Below are 19,582 nucleotides of genomic sequence, written 5' to 3' on the forward strand. Positions count from 1 at the left end.
CCCGAACGCGGTGCCTCCTCCCCGCTGCGTGGTGCGGTACGGGGAGGGGAAAAACAACAAAAAAAAGAGCACTGTCGCTACTGAAGAAGCGTCGTAGCTCACGTTTCTCCCACCTCTCTGCTTTCACCTTTACGCCAGACTCGGTTCTGAGGGATGAGAATGTGGGGATTAAAATTAAAATGAATGGGATGGGAATGTGGGGAAGCTCGGGACGCCCGAAGCGCCGAGTCGTGCGTTGCGACGGGAGGCAGAGAGCAGCAGCGGCCATAGCCACTCCTTCCTCTGCCGCCTCCGTCTCCCGGCCGTCTTTCCGCTCCGGGGCCGGAACTCCGCCGCGGCCCGCCGGGCGCCGGGGGCACCGCCCCGCGGAGCGGCGCCGGAAGGGCGGGCGGAAGAGGCGGGCGGCGGCGCGGTGCGCACCATGGTGGCCACCAGGCGGGCGACGCGGCGGCGGGAGGCGGGGACGGCGGCAGCCGGGGGTGACGGACCCGGCGGCGCGACGGAGGTGAGGGGGGCCGGGAGCTGGCGGGTCGCGGGCGGCTGTCCCCGGCGTGGGGTGTGGGCGGGGGGCCGGGGCCGCAGCGGCCATCTTCCCCCTCGCGTGTCGGCGCGGGCGGCTCGGGAGCTGCGCGGCGGGGCCGCGATGTCCTGCTGCGCTCCGGCCGTGCCGCCGCCCGCGGAGCCTGAGGTCCTCGTGCGCCGAGCGGCCGCGTGACGGTTCTGGTTGGAGGTGAGAGCTCGCCTTGGGTCGGCTGGTTTTGTTCTTTCTGTTGTACGGCGGTTACGTTAGCGCCGTGCTGGGGCCTTTTCACAAGGCGTGTCGCTAGTCGTGCAGGCGCGGAGCGCTCAGGCAGCAGGTTTTACGTCGATCCGGCTTTGTTCTGTTAGGAAATACTTTGCAATCTGAGAATGCTTTTTCTGCAACAGGGGAAGCATTTCCACCATCTTGATCCGCTTTGCAGGGTCACTTCCAAGCACTAGAGAAACAGGCATTGCAATTGCAGTGCAGGCCATCCGTCCCTATAACTGCTGGCGCAGTTTTTTATACATATATATATTTATGTATATATATAGTTGAGCAATGCGGCACATTTCAGAATGGCACCTCTGGACCTGCTTCCCATGACAGCTTGCCAGAACTTATGGATTGAGGCAAAGTACTGATTTTATGTTTCTTGATTTTATGGTTTTCTTTATTCTGTGATTTTGATCGAGAGACAATAAATTGTTAAGTAAGGGATGATACAGCAATGCTCCTTGGAGATCTATAGCACGGTATCGGCATGATAAGGTTTGTGTAAGAAGGATTGTCGGTGATTTGTACAGTATGTCTTTTATGGGATTATCTTATCCTTTAATACCACATTTTGTTTTCCTCTTCTAGACTGTATCTGCTGAAATTGGTACTTCAGTATCTACGAGGATGTCCAGAAGGAGTAAAGCAGTTTGTAAACCTGCTGTAATTCGGGAATCTCAGCTGGAAGAGGTGGACCATGCAGGAACAAAACCAGATGTCAGTGATAGCACAGAGATGCAGATTAGTAGAAATGAGAATACAGCTGTTCATTCAGCACAATCATCTGCCGATCCACAGGCTGATGGAGATGTGTCAGAGGCAGAATCAAACTGTTCTGCTGTGTCTGGTCTTCAGACACCTCTGTTTATAAGAGTAACGAGAAGGCGACAAATTGTAGTTCCTTATCAACCAGCTTCCCCTTCGAAAAAAAGACATAACAGGACTGCTTTTCTAAATGAGTTAAGCAGAACTGTGGATGAAGATGATGTCTCTGAAGCTGAGTCTTGCTCCTCTGCTGTTTCTGATGTCCGGATGCCTAATTCTACCAAAACTACGAGAAATAGGCAAAGCAGGAAGAAGTTGCAGTCAGATCTTGTTTGTGAAGCCCAGAGTGAAGATATCTCTGATGCAGAGTCATGCTGTTTTCATCAGGAGCCGTCCATTACTGCCAAACGAACTACTAGGAGCATGCAAATGAAACTGCAAGCAGAAAATACTCAGCATGCTGAGAAAGTAAACAAAATTGTTTCAAAACCTCAGAATGTAATTGAGGACACAATTAAATCTGAGTCAGACCTAATTTCTGACTCTAGCTCTGCTGCAGGATTTAACATAGAAGTTGCTTCCTTTGTCACTGAGTGTAATAAAGAATCTGGTTCACCTAAGAGCGAATGTTCTCCCAAGTCTGCTAATGTAATCCCTAATGAAGGTGTGAAACAGAACTTTTTGAATGATATGGCACCTAGTAGTCCTGAAAAAATGGGAAAAAAAAGTACTGAATCACCAGTAAAAAAAGCTTTAACAGATACTCTGGTTGTTGAGGTAGATGATTCAGAGGAAGAAAGTGGCCAGATGCAGGAAGAGCACAGTAAAGTACCAGGGAAGGTGACATTGAAGATTATGGATGTTTGTTTGATGGACTGCATGAGTCCCAAAGTGTTTTTAGAATCCCCAGGGGAAATAATACCAAATGAAAATGAAGCAGTGCCAGGAAACAGAAGAGTAGATGCTGAGGCAGCTGTTGAGAGAACTTCCACCCACACCTGTGAATTAAGAAAGGGTGAACAGTCTAGAGGAGCAAGCAGCCCAGGGAAGGATGTGTCTGTTGCACAAATGACTGATAGCATAATTAGTAGCTGTAGAATGGTTGGAATCAGTGTAGACAGCAGTGAAGACCAACAAGACCAAACAAGAGAATGTGCTGAATTTGTATCCCGCAGCAGTGAAAGATCCAGTGATGAAAATGATTCCTTTGCATTGTTACTGAGCAAAGATGGAAGCGGTGAATCTGAGAACTGTGATGCGACAGAAGAGAATCTGAGTGACACAGAGGCAGAAGAGAGGACTCCTTCCGTGAACAAATCTTTAGAAAAGAATTCACTGCATGTTGAAGGCCTTTTTGTAATTGATACTGAGCCTGGCATGGGTTCCAGCCGAAAGTATTACCTGGATCAGGTAGAGCAAGGTAGTGATGTTGAAAGTAAGCATGAAGGGAGTGAAAAAGTTGAAGAATCCTCAGATCTAGAGGAGGCTGAAGAGGAACTAATAGATGAAGATGAGAAAGATGAAGATGATGACTTGTTGAAAAATAAAATTGATGTGTAAGTGTCTTTCTGGGAGTAGCTAAAAAAACATGCATTACGTTAGGTGTATGCATCAGATATGCATATTACACACTAAACGGCACAGAGCGAAAGGGAGTAATGTTGTCACAGATGTGGATAATTTAGTTGTTCTGATTATCACGTAGAATTGTAATTCACTTATTTTTTTCAGTTTTACAGGTAGCAGAACAGAAATATCTGAAACATTTAGGCATCTTGAGGCCTTGCATGCATTCAGCTTAAAAATGCAATGTGAAACTGGTTTAAACTGGTCTGACTTAATTGCTTACTCAGGTCACAGTTTTCATGCTAATCTTTTATTTTTGTATTATTTTTAGTTCAAATGTAAATAATAGAAATCCAGTAAATGACTTACACATTGCTTAGTTAGATCATCCTTTTTAATTCTGAAAAGTTGCTCTTATGTTTTCAATTCTTGTTTTTAAAACATGGCTTAAGGAAGATAAGATTAAGATAGATTGTGATATGTAACACTTCAAGTGAAATCAGCATACAATTATAGAATAATATAGGTTAGATGGAACCTATTGAGCTTACCTAGTCCAGCTCCCTGCTAAAACCCCTTTGCATGCTTCGGATGTTTAAATACTCTGCTTAGGTCTGATAAGTAAGTCTTGCTACTTGAAGTTCCCTTTAGGTAGGCTAGAAATCCTACAAATAATTAGCCAGGTGTTCTGTATAAAGGTATCAAAGATGACTGGTTCATAGTTTAAAAGAAAGTTTACCTATCTACGCATTCTAGCTATAAGTATCTGATACAGCTGTTTAAATATCATTGTGTTTTTCCGTAGTACTTGATAGGTGTCGTGCATTCTTGTTATTTGAAGGCTCTTTCTGAGTCAGCCATCATATATTGTTTAATAGCTTAGTTCCTAGCACTGTTGTACAATTACTTGTCATTCCAGACAATGTTTCTCTGATGAATTCTGGTACCTTCACATTTTTCACTAAGAGCTGAAAATAATTTGGGGCTTTTTTTCCCCCCTCCTCTTAGCTAGCAAGCTTTTACATGTGTAGAAGAAGGATGCTGGTTATAAGTTATTTTGGCATGGTTAAGCAAACTAAGAACTAAATTTTATAGAAGATAAAAATGTCTAAGATAGAATAGATCATTTGAGTAAATGTGAAGGATCTGTGGAAGTGAACCCACAGGAGTTGCTCTTTATTCAGCCCTCGTTCCGTATAATGGCATGAGTGAACTTGTCACAGCTTAATGATGTATTTCTTCTAAATATTGAGAGTAAAAGTCTCTGCAGTGCTGAATGTAATTTGGAAGAAGATGAAAAATATATTTTTTCTGTTTATTCCTCTCACAGGGCATTACAAGATTTGATGCAATATTCTAATCATTTACTGTTTCCCTTTTTAGTTTGCATCTTTCCAGCAGCATAGACCCTGGTTTGAATATCAGGAAGCTTGGAGGTTTATATATTAGCTTTGATGGAAAAAAACAAAAACCTAGTACAAGTGTAATTAAGCAACTGAAGGAGAAAAAGAAGGACCAGGTAATGTGTTTACAATTTTGCATTACCTACAACTACAGTAATACTTGTTGTATTTGTTGGAGTTATTTTAAAGAAGTGTCTTGTTTTCTGCTTTGCTGAGAACTTCTACTTTTTTTGTGTTTACAATTCGTTTCAGTGGTTAGAGTTCAAATACATATGACACTTCAGAAACTGCAAACCAGCTTGTACATGAGTGTTGTCTTGTAAAATAAAAAGAAGTTGATTGTGCATACATTTTGCCTGATGGTACAAACTGAAGGTCTGCTAATGAAATCTGTAGTCCATAGCAAGAATGAATTTCAGCAAATACAGAGTTATACTGTACCTTGTATGAGATAGTTAGTTTTATTTCAGAATACTCTTTGAGATAAAGAAAGTCCATTGTTTTCATGGGAGTGTTTTCTTAGACTTATCGACAATAACCTTCTTTATTCTGGAGCGTTTGCTGTCTTGCTTCTTCCAGAATTAGCCAGGGTTCTGCTCTGCCTGTACATTTTGAGGGTCTGTGCTTCTTTTGGTGGAGACTAAGGGAGGAGTTTGAACTGAAGTATTTGATTACAGTGATTATGTAGATTCTGCATCGCTCGTTTGGTAGGCTCTGTAAATGCAGGTGCATGGTAAAACTGATATCTCTGACTGATGTTTAAAAAATAACTCTTGCAGCTCTTGCAGAAGAGTATAATAACTCCAGATTTTGAAAGAAAGGAATGTGTCCCACCCCTCAGGGAGTCGCTTCAGCAGCTAAAGAAACAACGCAGAGTAAGTAAAGAGCTATAATGCCTCAGGTGACAAGAGAAGGTGTTCAGTAGAAAGCCCCACACTGGCATTGTGCGTACAGGGCTTGCAGGAAATGGAGTGGTGAACTACCACTTGATTCGTGCTGTTTATGGCCATCCTTTCAGCCTTTTAGTAGTCAGGGCAGTGAAGGGCAATATAGTATGTGCTCATATTATACAAATATGTGGTTAATACAGTGCTGATGACCTTGTTAAAAGAGTCATAAAATATTTTTGAAGGTACACAGTTAAGTTTTAAGTGCTTTATCAATCCTTTGGAGGTAGAAGTGGGGGAGATCCCAACTGTATTCTGTCCTGGTAACTGAATGCAACTTTGTTTTTCTTGGTAGGCAGAGCGAGAGAAGACAACAGGTGACGGCTGGTTTGGTATGAAAGCCCCAGAAATCACAAGTGAACTGAAAAATGATCTTAAGGTGTTGAAGATGAGAGCTGCTTTGGATCCCAAACATTTTTATAAGAAGAATGATAGAGATGGTCTGCCCAAATACTTCCAGGTAAGGAAAAAGCAAAAGAAGACATTGTACTACTTTCTGCCATTTTGAACTGTTACTCTCAACCTACTTTCTAGATAGTCTCTGTGTTTGTTGATTTAATTTCCTTAGCTAAATTATTAAGTATTTTGAGTACTTCACTGCAGTTTACAGCTGCTTAACTCTACTGTTCAGGTGTATATGCTGTTTTTTATTTTGGCTGGTCTCACAGGCCTGAACAAACATGTGGCTTAATTCCTGTTTTGAGCCTTCAATGACTGGAGGTTCACTGTTGACTAAAGTATTAGCTTTTTTAACAAGTGCATAGATAATTAGCATTTATTTTCTTCTTAGCTAATGTAGTTTGAATGGAGACGACTAGCTTTGTGATCAGCTAGAATTTCTGCTACTGTAGCGTTCATCTTTGAAACACTGTGCATAAAGAAAATGTGCAAGAAGAAAGAAAATAAAATTACTACAGAAACTGTAGAAGTAGATTTGGTTGTATGTACTTATGTCTGTTTGAATAGTTAGTATGCTTGACGTAATTGATTGCATCTCTCTTTCTTGCTAAAGGATGAATTTTATTGCAGGTATAAGTTTATGGACATTAAAATTACATCAGAGCTTGCTAACATGCAAGTTGGGAGAAATGGGAGGCTCTATAGCCAGAAGTCCTTATTAGACCTGGGTTATTGAGAGTCTAGCAGTGTCACTACTAGAAAACCATCACTCGTGGGGTTTCCTCCTTGGGACAATGTTTGAAAGTTAAGAATTGAATTTTTTTAGTGAATATAAGAATCGATGCAGCAGTCTAGTGTTGAAAACTGTGCAGTTCTAAAGCTCAGACTCTCCTGTGCAGTAAATGTGAGACAAAGAGTGATTTTGCATGCAAAACATTGCTTTGGTTTTCTGATATTTTGTGCTTTTTTTTTTTTAATAAGTGTCTTCTGAACTGTAACTAAAGATTGAAAAAAATCCACATGTTGCTGTTGCAGTAAGAATGCTTATAATTTTTATTTCCTAGGTTGGAACTGTGCTTGATTCTCCCATAGACTTTTACCACAGTCGGATTCCTAAGAAACAGAGGAAGAAAACAATTGTTGAAGAGCTGCTTGCAGATTCTGAGTTTAGAAGGTATTTAAGATTAGTTTTGTAATTCTAATGCCATATATAAGGGAGGTGTATTTTTAACTAGATAACTCTCCTATCATTTCTAATCAGCTTAAATGCTTCTCAAGTTCAGTAAAAAATTTTGTCCGTTTTAGCACTGTGATTGAGAAGTTGCAAGGGATGGGAGATAACTAGGCTGTGACAGCATATTTTTTTATCATCGTCAAAGGGTTTGATCCAACTCAGATGTCATCATTATTGACAGTCACTCTTAAAATAGAGTTAGTATTGGAAAGAAAACACTCAGATTTGTTTTGGTTTACTTATTAACTGAGTGACCATGCAGGCATGTGCCAGAAACCTGAACCAGTGCTTTATGCATATGCATCAGCATTTTTGTTGTTTGTTTGTTTAAAGACTGATTAATTTTTCTTGGTGTAAATTGTAGAAAAGTTCTGGCTATAATTCTGTATGAGTTGTTGGTGGGATTTCATTTCATGAACGTGTCAGTCTGCCAGCTGTCACAGGAATTAAAATTGCACAATATGATTGGATGAATTCATGTCTGCCCAACCTCCAGATTTTTTTAAGCGGTCCCTTGGTTGGTCCATTTGCATATTGATTATTGCATGGTGCTAACGTGCATTTCTCATTTTCACCATAATGACATGTTTTCTTGGAAATAATACATGATTTGGACTAATAAGGTTGCCATTAACGGGCTTGTAGTTTCATTTTTAATGCAAGTTAGAATAGCTACTTCTTAACTCTAGTTTTGTGGCTTGACCTGATTCATAATGTATTTATTAGGAGCAGTGTTAAAAAAAAGAATGCATCTGAAATTTGATCAATTAATTTGTTATGACTAGTTAAGGCTTTAACTAGCTATTTTAGTGTTACTGCAAATATTTTTGAGTTTACTTTTGCAATCAAGTGTTAGCACTGCTAAGTGTGCAATGATCCATTATGATGGGTACATAAAAACCCCTTATCTTAGAGGAGCTAGCTGCTCATATACAATACATACATCCTGTTCTATGTTAGTCTCACCTCAGTCTCTAGTCTTGAATAGAGTAATGTTGATAATAAGTTCACTGAGAGAAATGGGTTTATTCTCCATTGTGTTGTCAAAATCGATGAATCTTCCCACTGTGAACTGTAGCAGCTTTTTAGCATACTGTCCAAAATGTGATTTATATATGCCATGAAAAACGCAGTGATTATACCAGAGTTACTGAGTTTTCAATCAAATTATTTCCAAAACAAATTCACCTGCATTTATCTATAATCCAAGTGTCAGTATCCTTTGATCTATGCATAAGTGTCCGTATTATGTTTTCCTGAACTTTGATTTCCCATGCTTAAAAGTAAATTGTCTATTTTGTTCAGATATAATAAAAGGAAGTATCAGGAGATCATGAGTGAAAAAGCAGCTTATGCAGCAGGGAAGAAGAATCGGAAGAAGAAGAAATTTCACAATTAAGACTTGAAGAAAAATAACAAGCTGGAACCACTTATTTGTCATAAATCTTTTCTCAGATTGCTTTGATTCGTGGTGTGTTTTTTCATTTTTATTTATTTTTTTATTTTAAGACTAAGGGTGATGTAAATTGAGAGTTAAGGAATTCATTGCAGTAAGAATTTGGTAGAAGCTTTATCAAATTAATCAGGTATCTAAAATTGTGTTTATATGAAAGACTGATGAAAAGTACTGTTTATTTTAAAAGTTAATGACTTGAAAGCATGTTGTTTAATCTGAGCACAACATCCAACTTAATGGGTTACAGCCTGATCAGTTTTCAGTCTTAACGTGAATGAATTAGCAAATATAGATCTAAGATAGGTATATAATTCGCATTTGGCACCTGTTTGTATTGCAGAAAATTTTACTGCATCTTGTCAGAATGCTGCTGGCCAAATATGTGACAGGGTGTTGAGCATTAGCTTGGTTGTAGAGAGCTTATTTCACTGTAGAGAGTTTATTTCAACACTGAACATGGCAGAGTTGAGAATGTCCCAGAATTCAGCATAAATGCATATACTTACGTGCATACACATATATAAATAGTATATATAAATTTAAAATATATAACATTTATTAATAAATAAATATATGCAATAAATAATGTGTATTCATACACAAAAATTTAATATCCAGTCTTAGATCACTTAAGCCTTACCATATGATTGTTTAATGATTTTAGTGACAATAATTTGGTAGTTGGGTCCATTACTAGGATACAGTATCCAGAGTGATCTGATAGCTGTTGGAATAGTTCTTCAGGAAAATGGACATGGTGCGTTTGGTAGAACTAAAGACAGTATCAGTTCCGTTTCTTTTCTGTGTCAGTTCATAACTTCTTGTGACCGTTAAGTGTTGGGCTGTTTGTTTGCTTTTTAATGACCTTGTTCTTGTATTGCTGTTTCAGTTAGTACAATCAGTTACTGTCCTTAGATAGCAGAAACTAGAAGAGGGAGAACTATCGCTGCATTATCTTGGATGAACTGAGTGAGGCAAACTTAGACAAGGTTATCAAGAGTCCAGCGATGTTCATGTTTTATTATAAGAAGAATGAATTTCAGAGGTTGCAGATTGTACGCAAGAAGGATGTTCTTGACCAGTATGATGTTCTTGACCAGTGTTTAACCATATAATTTTTCACTCTGCTGGGTAAATAGTTGGGGGGCAGGGTGTTTGTTCAACAATCAGCAGTTCGTGCTGGAGAGAGATGAAATTGGCATGTACTGATCACCAGCTGAAGTATGACAGAAAATTTCCCGTGATTGTGTAGATTTTCTTGTATTTCTCTGAAGTTAATCGTAAATCGTTAATCGTGCTGCCAAACACAGATGGAAATCTGGATTTTTGTAAGTCCTCAGTTGCCTGGAGATAAGTGGTGCACAAAGTGAAGTGAATTTGTTTGAAGTGTTGAACACCATAAAAAGTAGAACCACCTGGCCCCAGGTCTCAGCTAATGCATAGATATTCCAATACAATCATACGTGCTACAGTCTTGAACCTGTAAATGATAACGCCAATAAAAACAACTATGGTGTCTTGTTCTCTGGATGGAAAATGCAAGAAGAAAAAAAGGAATGCTGAACGCTGAGGAAAGAAAACAAGCCACCACAGTAGTTGTCATTTTGTTGCATCCCAAACTTCAGGAAAGCAATGTGCTGCTCTGAAAGACATTCAAAAAGAAAAGTGAGCTTTGGTTGTACACTGCAAGCAACAGCTTCATGTCTGTTGCTCAGTCTGCTCAATAGCTTACTGCAGATCTTAAAACAGTTTATGTTTAACATTGCTAGTGAAGGATTTTTATGTTCTGTATCCTTCCCTTTCCTTCAGATGTTCTAACATCTGTTGTGCCATGTGCTGTGCCCAGCATGTGCCTGTGTTCTCTGTGAGCAAGAGGTGAGTTGAGCTGGCCAGCATGTGCGGTGGTTGCCTGCTTGCTGTCATTGCCCCAGCTTGCGCTTCATCCTGTCAGGGAGAGTGTTGGTGGTGTGTTGTCTCCCAGCTACTGATTTTCCTAGAAGTATAGAACATAATGCTTCAGACTATTGAATTTGTTTACAAATGATAAATTTTAAGTTGCTGGGGAAAAAAAAAAGATTGCATAAACTTATCAGATGTCTCTGACAGTACTAAAAAAAAAATATTGTGAAACATTGGTGTAGTTTGAGAAACAATTCGCTTACAAATTACAAGTATTTTCTTGTAACTGCTGTCAAATATTTGTATTTTATTGATACAAAATGTTACTGACAATTCTTTCCGGGATTAAAGAGCAATTGGAATGTTTATAAGTCGATGTATGCAACTACAGCTGTTTTGGATGTCACTGGGATGTTCTGTGTGGGTAGAATTCCTTTCTCCTTCACGCTCCCCTGGCTGAGCCTGTGTTTCCCATGCCGTTGGACAGAGAGCAGCTGAAGTTGCTGCTGCAGCTAGCTCAGTTTGTCTCCTGGGTGCTGCAGCTGGGGCTGTCTGGCGTCCAAAGGGCTTAAGCTGCGATGACAGAGCTGTTGTTATTGGTACGGTACCGCTAGCAGACATGCTTAGTCTGCATGCAGAAGTAAAACTTACCATTTTTCTTTGCTGTGTGCTTATTGCTCACATGTCTTCCATTCTTTGGGATAACCTCCCTGTATCAACTTAGTCTCCTTAGGACTGAAGCTTTCTAATGGTCTGTCCCATTTATATCGCTTGCTGCAATTCTTGGTCATATTCCAGCCGATTCTCTTACTGCATTCAGGCAGTGAGTACATTGCCTTAGCATTCCTCAGAGCACGCTTTGCACAGTCGTCTCGCAGAACATGTCCCTGTGCTGCCTGCTCTGCCCTGTGTGCTAATATGCAGGAGCTCCTTGCTTCTTCAGCATGCAATTCTTTCTATTAGGCTTTTGTCACGTAGTGGTCACTTAAATATCACTTCCAGTATGCAAAGGTCTGTATGTAAAAGCCTCTGCCTTCCATCTTTTTGCTGGGAACTAGGCAAGTTCAATGAGACTGTCCTTAAATAAAAAATGTGGACAGGAATAGCGTTCAGGTAACTGGATTGCTGGCGATGACTGAACAGGGAGGAGGGCTTTGCTGTCTCACTGGTGTTGCTGCTTGGTATGGGATTCATGTTGGAGATCGGTGATAGCTGTTTGTTGTAGGTTCTGGCAAAATCGAATGTTTCTGCAAAGGGCTGCGTGCATTTTGTAGCTAGGGAGCATTCCAGAACGGGTCTCTACACTGTAAATCAGCAATGGCTAACGTTATAGATGGCATGCTTTTCAGTTGGAAAAAGAGGCTAAAGGCACATATGCAGGATAGAAATGCATTTTTAATATTTTTCAATTAAATATACAACTTATGAATCAAATCACGAATGTTTTTATCAGCCACGAATCCATCACAGATGTATTTCAGTCCAATACAGGCATGGTTTGTTTGCTGCTGCTGTTTGCATTTTCCTGCCCACGCTTTCCATTCATTTTTTATGCTGTTACTAAAATGGCTCTTTATTTAGAGGGTAGGTGTAGGTTTTATTAATTCAAGCGTTCAGTGCTGTGGGCGAGCAGTGCTCGGATTGCTGTGCAAAACTGTTTTCTGAAAGCTGTTCTGGAAACGTAGTAGCTTACGGCGGTTTGCCGACGCAGTTACGTTTGCCAAAGATGGTGCTATTGTAGAGGTTTGCTTGGTGGATCGCTTTTTACTTTTTTTTTTTTTTATACCCACTCTTTGCACGAGCAATCCTAGGGGGGCTGCGCGCTGCCGCTCCTCAGCATCTGCACGGCCAGCTGCCGCTTGTGCCCGCGCGCCTCGCGGCTCCGTTGTCGCGCGCCGCCGACCGTTGGTGCCCGCGCGCCGGTGAACGGATGAGGGAGGAGGTGATCGGCGGTCGCCGCGGCGTCGGTGTGCGGCAACGCTCCACTTGCTGCCGGTGAAGCACTTCGGTGCGCCGTTCCTTCTCGGCGGAGGCTCGAGTCCAGACGGCCGCTCGGCTGCCGCCGCCGTCTCCGCCCGCTCCCAGCCTTCCCCGCTCCGTCGGGCGCGCCGGGAGGCGGCCCCGGAAAGGTCCTCTGGAAAGCGGCAGGTAGGCAACCCCGGTTACTGCGGCGGTGGGGGAAGGGAGGGAGGAACGAGGTGAAAAGTGTAGATGGGAAAGTGAAGGAAAGAAAAAGCGGTATGAAAAGAGAAGCCACGACTCCGCCGGGACTCGAACCCGGAACCTTTGAATCCCTTCAACCCTCTAGAAGTCCAATGCGCTATCCATTGCGCCACGGAGCCACCTGTTGGATTCCTCGCGCACCGCCTATGGAGCCTGCGCGCGGCGGCACGGGCGGCAGCGCGGGAAGAGCGGCGTGGCTGGGTGCGCTCCGCCTCGGGCGCGTTGTGTTCCGCGCGGTAATGATGGTACTTGTGCAGGGAGCCTCAGCCTGGCTGCTCCTGCCCGGGCTGCCAGCCCCAGGTGGCGCCGAGTTCTGGTCGCGGCTGGAGGCAGAACTGCTCTATTGTACCTCAGCCGGTGTTGTGCTTTTGTTAGACACCGCTTTTGTTAGAATCTCGCATTTTGTGTAACAGCAATTTAAAAAGTTTCAGTACCTACAATACGAGGAACCAGGAAGCAAACGGTGTAGAATAAGCTCATTATGATACGTGCTTCTTCTGCTATAGCATCAAGGGCTGAGGTACCCTGTGAAACGCACAACCATGGGGACCCAGGCAGTGAAGGCACTGTGTGATGTGCCCCATATGCTGCCCTAGAGTCAGCCGGTGTACCTGTGGGCAGCTGTGAGCCAGTGCTTGTTATGGACTGGCTGGTTTTCACACTGCTGCTCGGGATGAGGGGATAACAGAAAGGTCTTGGTTTTAAGCATGATGTTGGAGTTACAGCCCTCAGGGTAACAAAGTCTGATAATCGTAGAATCTTTAGAGTTGAAAGGGACCTCTAAAGGTCATCTAGACCAAAGGAGCCAACAGGCCACCTACGAATCAAAGCTGTACAAGAGTCAGAGGAGGTCTGACTGGATTTACAGGCTCTAGGTCTGTGCAGTCTTGCCATAACTGTTCCATTCTGGACTGAACTTGTTGTGCTTACTCCTGGTAAAGAAATGTTCTGCATTTGCAGATGAAAGAATGCACCAGTTCATTTCTTCACTAAGTTTCTTTTGAGTCCTCAGACTGTAATGGCTCAGGCCCTGTGCTTCAAAAAGGAAACAGAACTTTTGCTTTTAAGAATTGAGATGATCCTTGAAATAATAAACTTAAATTAATGTCTGTTCTACTCAAACCACTTGTATGTAACTATGAACTGCCATGAATGTTCTCTAGTTTGGAAATTCCTGGCATTTATTGTGGGGCAAACTGAGTGTCCACACACCACCAACGTGCTTTGATAGGATGGTAACTTTGTACAACATATCATTAAATGATTGCAGATAGTGTAGAACAGGAGGTTGGATGTAGCCTCCCCCCGTACAGTGAGGAAGCTACATCCAACCTCCTGTTAACGTAGTCGCAAAGTCAACGTTTTGTTTTGGACAGCAGATGGAGCTGCTGAATGAGAAACCTGAATGAGCTGAGGAAATGGGTTACGTTGAGCAAACGCGACAATTAATCTTTGCTGACTTGGATGGGTCCTTTAGACTTTAGGTCTCCTGTGGCCAGCTGAAACTCAGTTCTCTAGTAAGCTGTCTTTCATCTTAACTTCTCTTCAAATTTATGCTCTGTTTCAGGCAGTAGGTGTTTATAGGAGTCTGGCAGTACTGCTTTTAGTTGCTGGCAGTTTTCACTGAACAAAGCTGGGTGCTGTTTTGCTAGTTTTAGATGTGAGAAGAAAACTGCAGTAGTAATACTTTGACACAAGAAAGCAAGTGGATCAAAGGCAGGCTGAAAATAGCAGCGCCCCATGGTGCTTTTATGTTGATAATAAAAAAATCCAAATGTTATGAAATTCTTCAAGAGACTTTCTAAAACTTTGGTTTCAGCACTGTTCTCCAGTGGGTATTTGCTTCATAGAATTACTTCATGCTTGATTTATAGATCATTTCTGCTTTGATTTTTTTTTTTTTCTTGTTCACATAGCTTAACACTGACAAAGAGCTACGAGTGTGTTGCCGTATAGTCCTGCAGCATTTCACTCGTATTGGTGCTGTATTTCAGGAGCATTGCTTTGTGTGCGTTTCTGTTGCAAAAGGATAGAGAGCTGCCCAGGTTATTCTAGAAAGGCAGAGTTCTTTCCCTCTGCATTAACGTTTCAGTGTTTATAATAAGCAAAAGTTTGTCACTTCTCCAACTTTCTCATGCAGCTCTTCTCAGTGTTCTTTTGTGCACTTTCCTCGAGTTGCATACTGAGCAAAGTACTGGTGAGGCATTAGCAATGAATGTTCCTAACTACACCAACTCCTGTTGATCTTTGGCCTCTGTATTGGGATTTCTGTTTGTGTGGTAGCTCTCCATTTCTAGTTCAACTTTTTGTTGTATTTGTTGGCTTTTTTGTTGTAGTTGTTTGGTTCTTTGTTGTTGTTGCTGCTGTTTTGTTTGTTTATTTGCTCTGAATAATGAAATCCTAAATTTCATTTACCTTATTGTTCAGTGTGCATTTGTTCTTCTTTGCTTGAGTTTATTTCTTTGGTATCATGAGATTTCATCTAGCTTCTCTTTTGCTATTCATTATTTTCACAGTGAACAAAGAGATGAGGAACAGGTATTTTTGTCTCAATTGAATCCTCAGATTGGACCCAAACGGCCAAAACAGTCCCAAAGAGTACAAGCCTAAGTTAATAATCACCAAAGAAAAGGCTGGGTGTGCAAAGTTTTGTTCTTGCCTTTCGTTTTGCAACCTAGATGTAACTATCTGGGTTTTATTTTTAAATTCTTATTTGTAAATTAACATCAAGGTAATGAATACCTACAGAATTCAGTTGTTCCTCTAAAGCTTCTCATAGACATCACTGTAGTTCAGCTTCTCTTGTGCACAGTTGGTCATCTGTGAGGTAACTTCGACATTTTGAGATGAAACTTTGTCTGGAAAAGCCTTTCTGTATATCCCTTATTTTATTGGTCAGTTTCCATTTATCAAACCTGAGTGGCAAAAGATGTATGATGGAATCTATCCAGAGGGCTCAGCTGCTTTTCAGCAAGCTTCCCTTCTCTTTCATGTGATTTCATTGAATGCTATTGGATGATGAGCTTTTCCTGTTCCCTGTTTATTCTGTTGCTTCCTCAACTCAGTTGCTTGGTTGTTCACTTTGTAAGAACAATGCAGTTGTATTGTCCTAAATAGACCTGACACACTGACACCAACTGTGCTGTCTCTGACATAGTTTACTTACAAAACAAACAGAAAACCCCCAGCAAATGTACAGATTCAGTCTCAAGACTTCAGGAATATTCACGAAGTAGAACGTGTTTCTCTAGCTTCTGTGCTTATTACAGTATTACAAAATATTTAATACATAAATTTTGTTCATAAAGGATTAAAAACAAGAGTTTGAAAATAGAGCTAAAAGATACTGATTCTGAAACAATCAGAACCAATCCTTGCCTTCTGCCACACTGTTTAAATGCACTATTTATTCTCCTTCCTCACTCAAATGCTCTTTGAATGATGTGCATGTGTGCAACAAGCGCAGGGTTTAAGCAGTGCTGCAGTGCAGGTACTCAGAATGTTTTTTAAACAAACATGCTGGGTTAACTTCAGCTTTCATCTGAGCCACTTTGAATATGACCATACTGAATCAGCTTCATGAAATTATTTCAGGGCTATGCTGATGATAGTAGAATTTGGCCCGTAGTGCTTCTTTTGTTGTTGTTACCAACAGAGTGGCACAGTGTTCACTTTAGGTGATTTTTGCTAATCTTTTCTTTGGATAAGTCTGTCATTAATAAACCCAAGCTTTAAGTCCTGTTGTTACCATTCTTTCTGGGAAAAAAATGCTTTTAATCTTCAGTGGTTTGGACCCCACATGAATAGAGATAGGAAGATAAAGTGCAGCAGACTCTTGTTTCTTTGATAGAGAATACTCTAAAATTAATGGGATTTGTTTTGTTTCCTACATTTCTCACTCGAGGGCTGTGTGGGCTATTTATCCTGACAGCTAAAAGCTAGAGTTGGGTTGCTGTGTCCTGCCAGCTGGGTGCCAAGTGTGCCCCTAACAATGGCTGTGTGTGCTCAGCACTACTGCTGGAAAAAACTTGCCAGGCATGTTCCAAAACGATGAAAAGCTTTTAGTCTTAATTAAATTTTGCTTTTCACTCAGTTGTGAATATAAGTGACTGACTCAGCATAATATGTGAATACTGAATCTGGTCTAATTGCAGAAACAATAGCATATAAAAATCATATCCGTTTGTCAGTTCTTTAATTAAAAATATTACCCAGAACTGTGTTCAGATACTCTTCTCTCTCTCTCAACAAGTTTTTACTTGATCTGTTTCAAAGGTACGTTGATTTGACTGTACGGGAAACTTTCAGAAAGTTATCTTGCTGTTGCTTTTTGGAGCCAGTAAATGTATTGTGAAGGTTTATTTGTAAATAGGTTTTTCTCTTTGAAATTTCCTTTAATTGAACTGTATCACCACTTGTGAATTTGATTTTGGTAGCTAAATTCACAGTGTGTAATATGAGGTAATGGAGTGGCGTAGGACCTGGAGCCAGGACCTGGAGCCAGGAATGCTGCCCAAGTGCTTGTCCTTTGCTTACAGCACGGCTCAGCAAGCTGTTTGCATTCACTTGCACTTAGAGAGGAGCGTGTCCAGCTCAGCGTTCTGCAGGAGCAGGAGCTGTAGCTCATGGTTTGCCTGAGGAATTGGCCAATTCCCCAGTCAACGCCTGCAGCCTTCTAAATCTACATCCATCTTCTTCTCACTCTTTCACCCCACCTGGCAGGCAGTGATGGAGTGTGCTGCACTTAGGGCTGAGCACCTGGCTCCGTGCAGGCAGAGAGAAGATGCTTGGCGGCTCCTGGCACATCCCCAAAGAAAACAACAGGAAGATGACAAAGCTGGAGTATTACAAAGGAGTTATGTGTGGATGCTGCAGCTCCTTCAGATGAAAAGGAATTGCTAGAGGGACTTCATTAGACCTTAGGTCTGCAGCATTGCTGCATGTGATCTGCCAAGTGGCAAACAAAGCTTGCCCCATTTTGTAGCATTTACAGAAACTTTTCTCTTCTTGTGAAAATGAGCATTCTCTTTTATGCAGGTGGAAATTGGAAATCATTTCTTAGCAGGCAGCCAGCGAAGTCTTCTGGTTTATTTATTTATTTTAATAGCTTATGTCCAAGTTTCAGTTCAAGAAAAAAGCAGGAATAGACTGAATCCTATGTCACTTGGGCAAAAAACATCCCTGAAGGGTGTGTATAAATTGGATGTGAAGGTGATAAAAGGTGTGAAGCAGAAGCGTGGGCAGTGTACTGATGGGATGATAGTGGGATGAGAAGGTACTTTTTGGTACTTCGGAAGAAGAGTAAGTAGGAGTGAAGGAGTTTCTGGCTGACAGGTGAGTGACGCACACCGTATTGGTTAATGTGGTTAATATTAACCATATTGGTTAATATTTCCTCTGGAATATAACTCCACTTTTCTCCAGGATCATCTACCACACAGTCATATTCTGTTGTACTTTCTAATTGTGTTACAGCTAGCTATGTTCTGTGTAGATTGAGGAAAAAAATCACGTATGGCAAAGTGTGTTTTTTTCTTATGAAGCTTTTGAACATGGCTTGCTTTTTTTGTTTGTTTTCTTTTTTTTTAAATTCTGCTCTTCGGTCTATCAGGGATTATTTTTCTCTGCTTTAACAGCCACAGAGGAAGAATGTTAAACTAGCAAGTGATATTTATAGCTAAACCTTGCTTAATGGTTGTTCCATGTCTTTTCTTCCTTCCAATTTTTGTCTCATAAAATCAGTCACTGAAGTTAATACAACTTATTGCCCTGCAGAATGTAAATGTTCCTCATTTACAATATGAGGAAACAAAATGCTGCTCATCAAAGGCTCTTCTGTGCAGATAGCGCCGACACAAAGACTTCTTTGTGATGATCGTGCAGACTTAGCTCTGCCACTCTAAATCACTACTGAATTTTCCTCAATTCTAGTGTTGCAATAAAATAATGTCCATTTGTTCTTTTGTGGAGCTTTAATTTTATTTCCAAAAATACTGTCAGACAGCAAGCATTGACTTAACAACTTATAAAAAAAAAAAGTCTGCGTTAAGAGTTGATTGGAATTTGCCCATCTAGTCTCTCAGAGAGCTCCTTTTTTTGTGTGGAAGTGGTATCTACTTACATATACAATCATCTTTATTTGTTTGAATTAGTAATGTGTACCAATCATCACTGCAGCAAATCAAAACAAGAAGCTTCCAGTTTCTTTGGTATTTGGAAATCATAGCAATCTGTTCTATTTTGCCTTCTTTTTTCCTCTGTGGAAATAAAATAAATATTATTTTTATTGCAATATGTGTTTATGAGTAATATTGTACATATTCCAATTTGCAACCACTAAGATACGAAATCCAGAGGAATAAACTGGAAAAGCCTGAAAGTTCAAAGTGCCGTCGCTGCTCGTCTGAAGTCGCAGAGAGACGTGGGTAGAGTTTTACACTGAGACAGCTGCTCAGAGGTGGTTCAATCAGTTTTTCAAATATGTGGAATTTTTTTAATGATGAATGTGAATGCTTGTACAATCAGTGAATGTACAGATGCTGTAGTTATGAGGTATACCAGAGAGCTCGGCTACATTGTTATTGCACCAAAGCAGAAAAGACAGGATGCTTACCCCTATCCTGGGCTCACTTATGAAACTCCAGCGGAGTGGATCTCCAGAAGAGATCCTTCCCCACTGGTAGCTGGCTCTGAAATGGGTGTAGGAGAGCTGCAGCCAGGCTCCACCCCTTCTGGCAGCACAGGTGAATTGCCTTCAGCTGTGCTCCTGTGGCTGACTCAGGGCTCACCTCAGGCGATCAATCAGAGGTTCAGGCCGTGATTCAGTAGTTCCCCAACAATGCTATAAATGCTTTAAGTGTTTTGATGACAAAGCTAGTTTGGAAGGGTCACTTT

General features: G+C 41.2%; 2 protein-coding genes and 1 non-coding gene across 3 annotated transcripts in view; 2 read left to right on the forward strand and 1 right to left on the reverse strand.

Moving 5' to 3' along the window:
• Positions 1 to 183: 183 nt before the first annotated feature.
• On the forward strand, positions 184 to 8,575 carry DNTTIP2 (deoxynucleotidyltransferase terminal interacting protein 2). Its single transcript, XM_042874050.1, is given in 8 exon segments — positions 184 to 255; positions 257 to 505; positions 1,385 to 3,117; positions 4,511 to 4,646; positions 5,310 to 5,405; positions 5,773 to 5,937; positions 6,941 to 7,050; positions 8,416 to 8,575. Coding segments are annotated over 8 exon segments (2,655 nt in total). The 3' UTR covers positions 8,510 to 8,575.
• A 3,974-nt stretch (positions 8,576 to 12,549) lies between these two features.
• The window catches only part of BCAR3 (BCAR3 adaptor protein, NSP family member), a 107,994-nt gene continuing 100,961 nt past the window's right edge, over positions 12,550 to 19,582 (forward strand). The window contains exon 1 of the mRNA XM_042873285.1: positions 12,550 to 12,613. The gene's annotated coding sequence lies outside the window, so the exon portion shown is untranslated. The remainder of the gene's footprint in view (positions 12,614 to 19,582) is intronic.
• TRNAR-UCU lies at positions 12,722 to 12,807 on the reverse strand. The gene is given in 2 exon segments: positions 12,722 to 12,757; positions 12,771 to 12,807. It is a non-coding gene; the product is annotated as a tRNA-Arg (tRNA).

This window comes from Lagopus leucura, unplaced genomic scaffold (assembly GCF_019238085.1).
Source record: "Lagopus leucura isolate 7727_CA_CO unplaced genomic scaffold, USGS_WTPT01 Super-Scaffold_100009, whole genome shotgun sequence".
Classification (NCBI taxonomy): domain Eukaryota; kingdom Metazoa; phylum Chordata; class Aves; order Galliformes; family Phasianidae; genus Lagopus; species Lagopus leucura.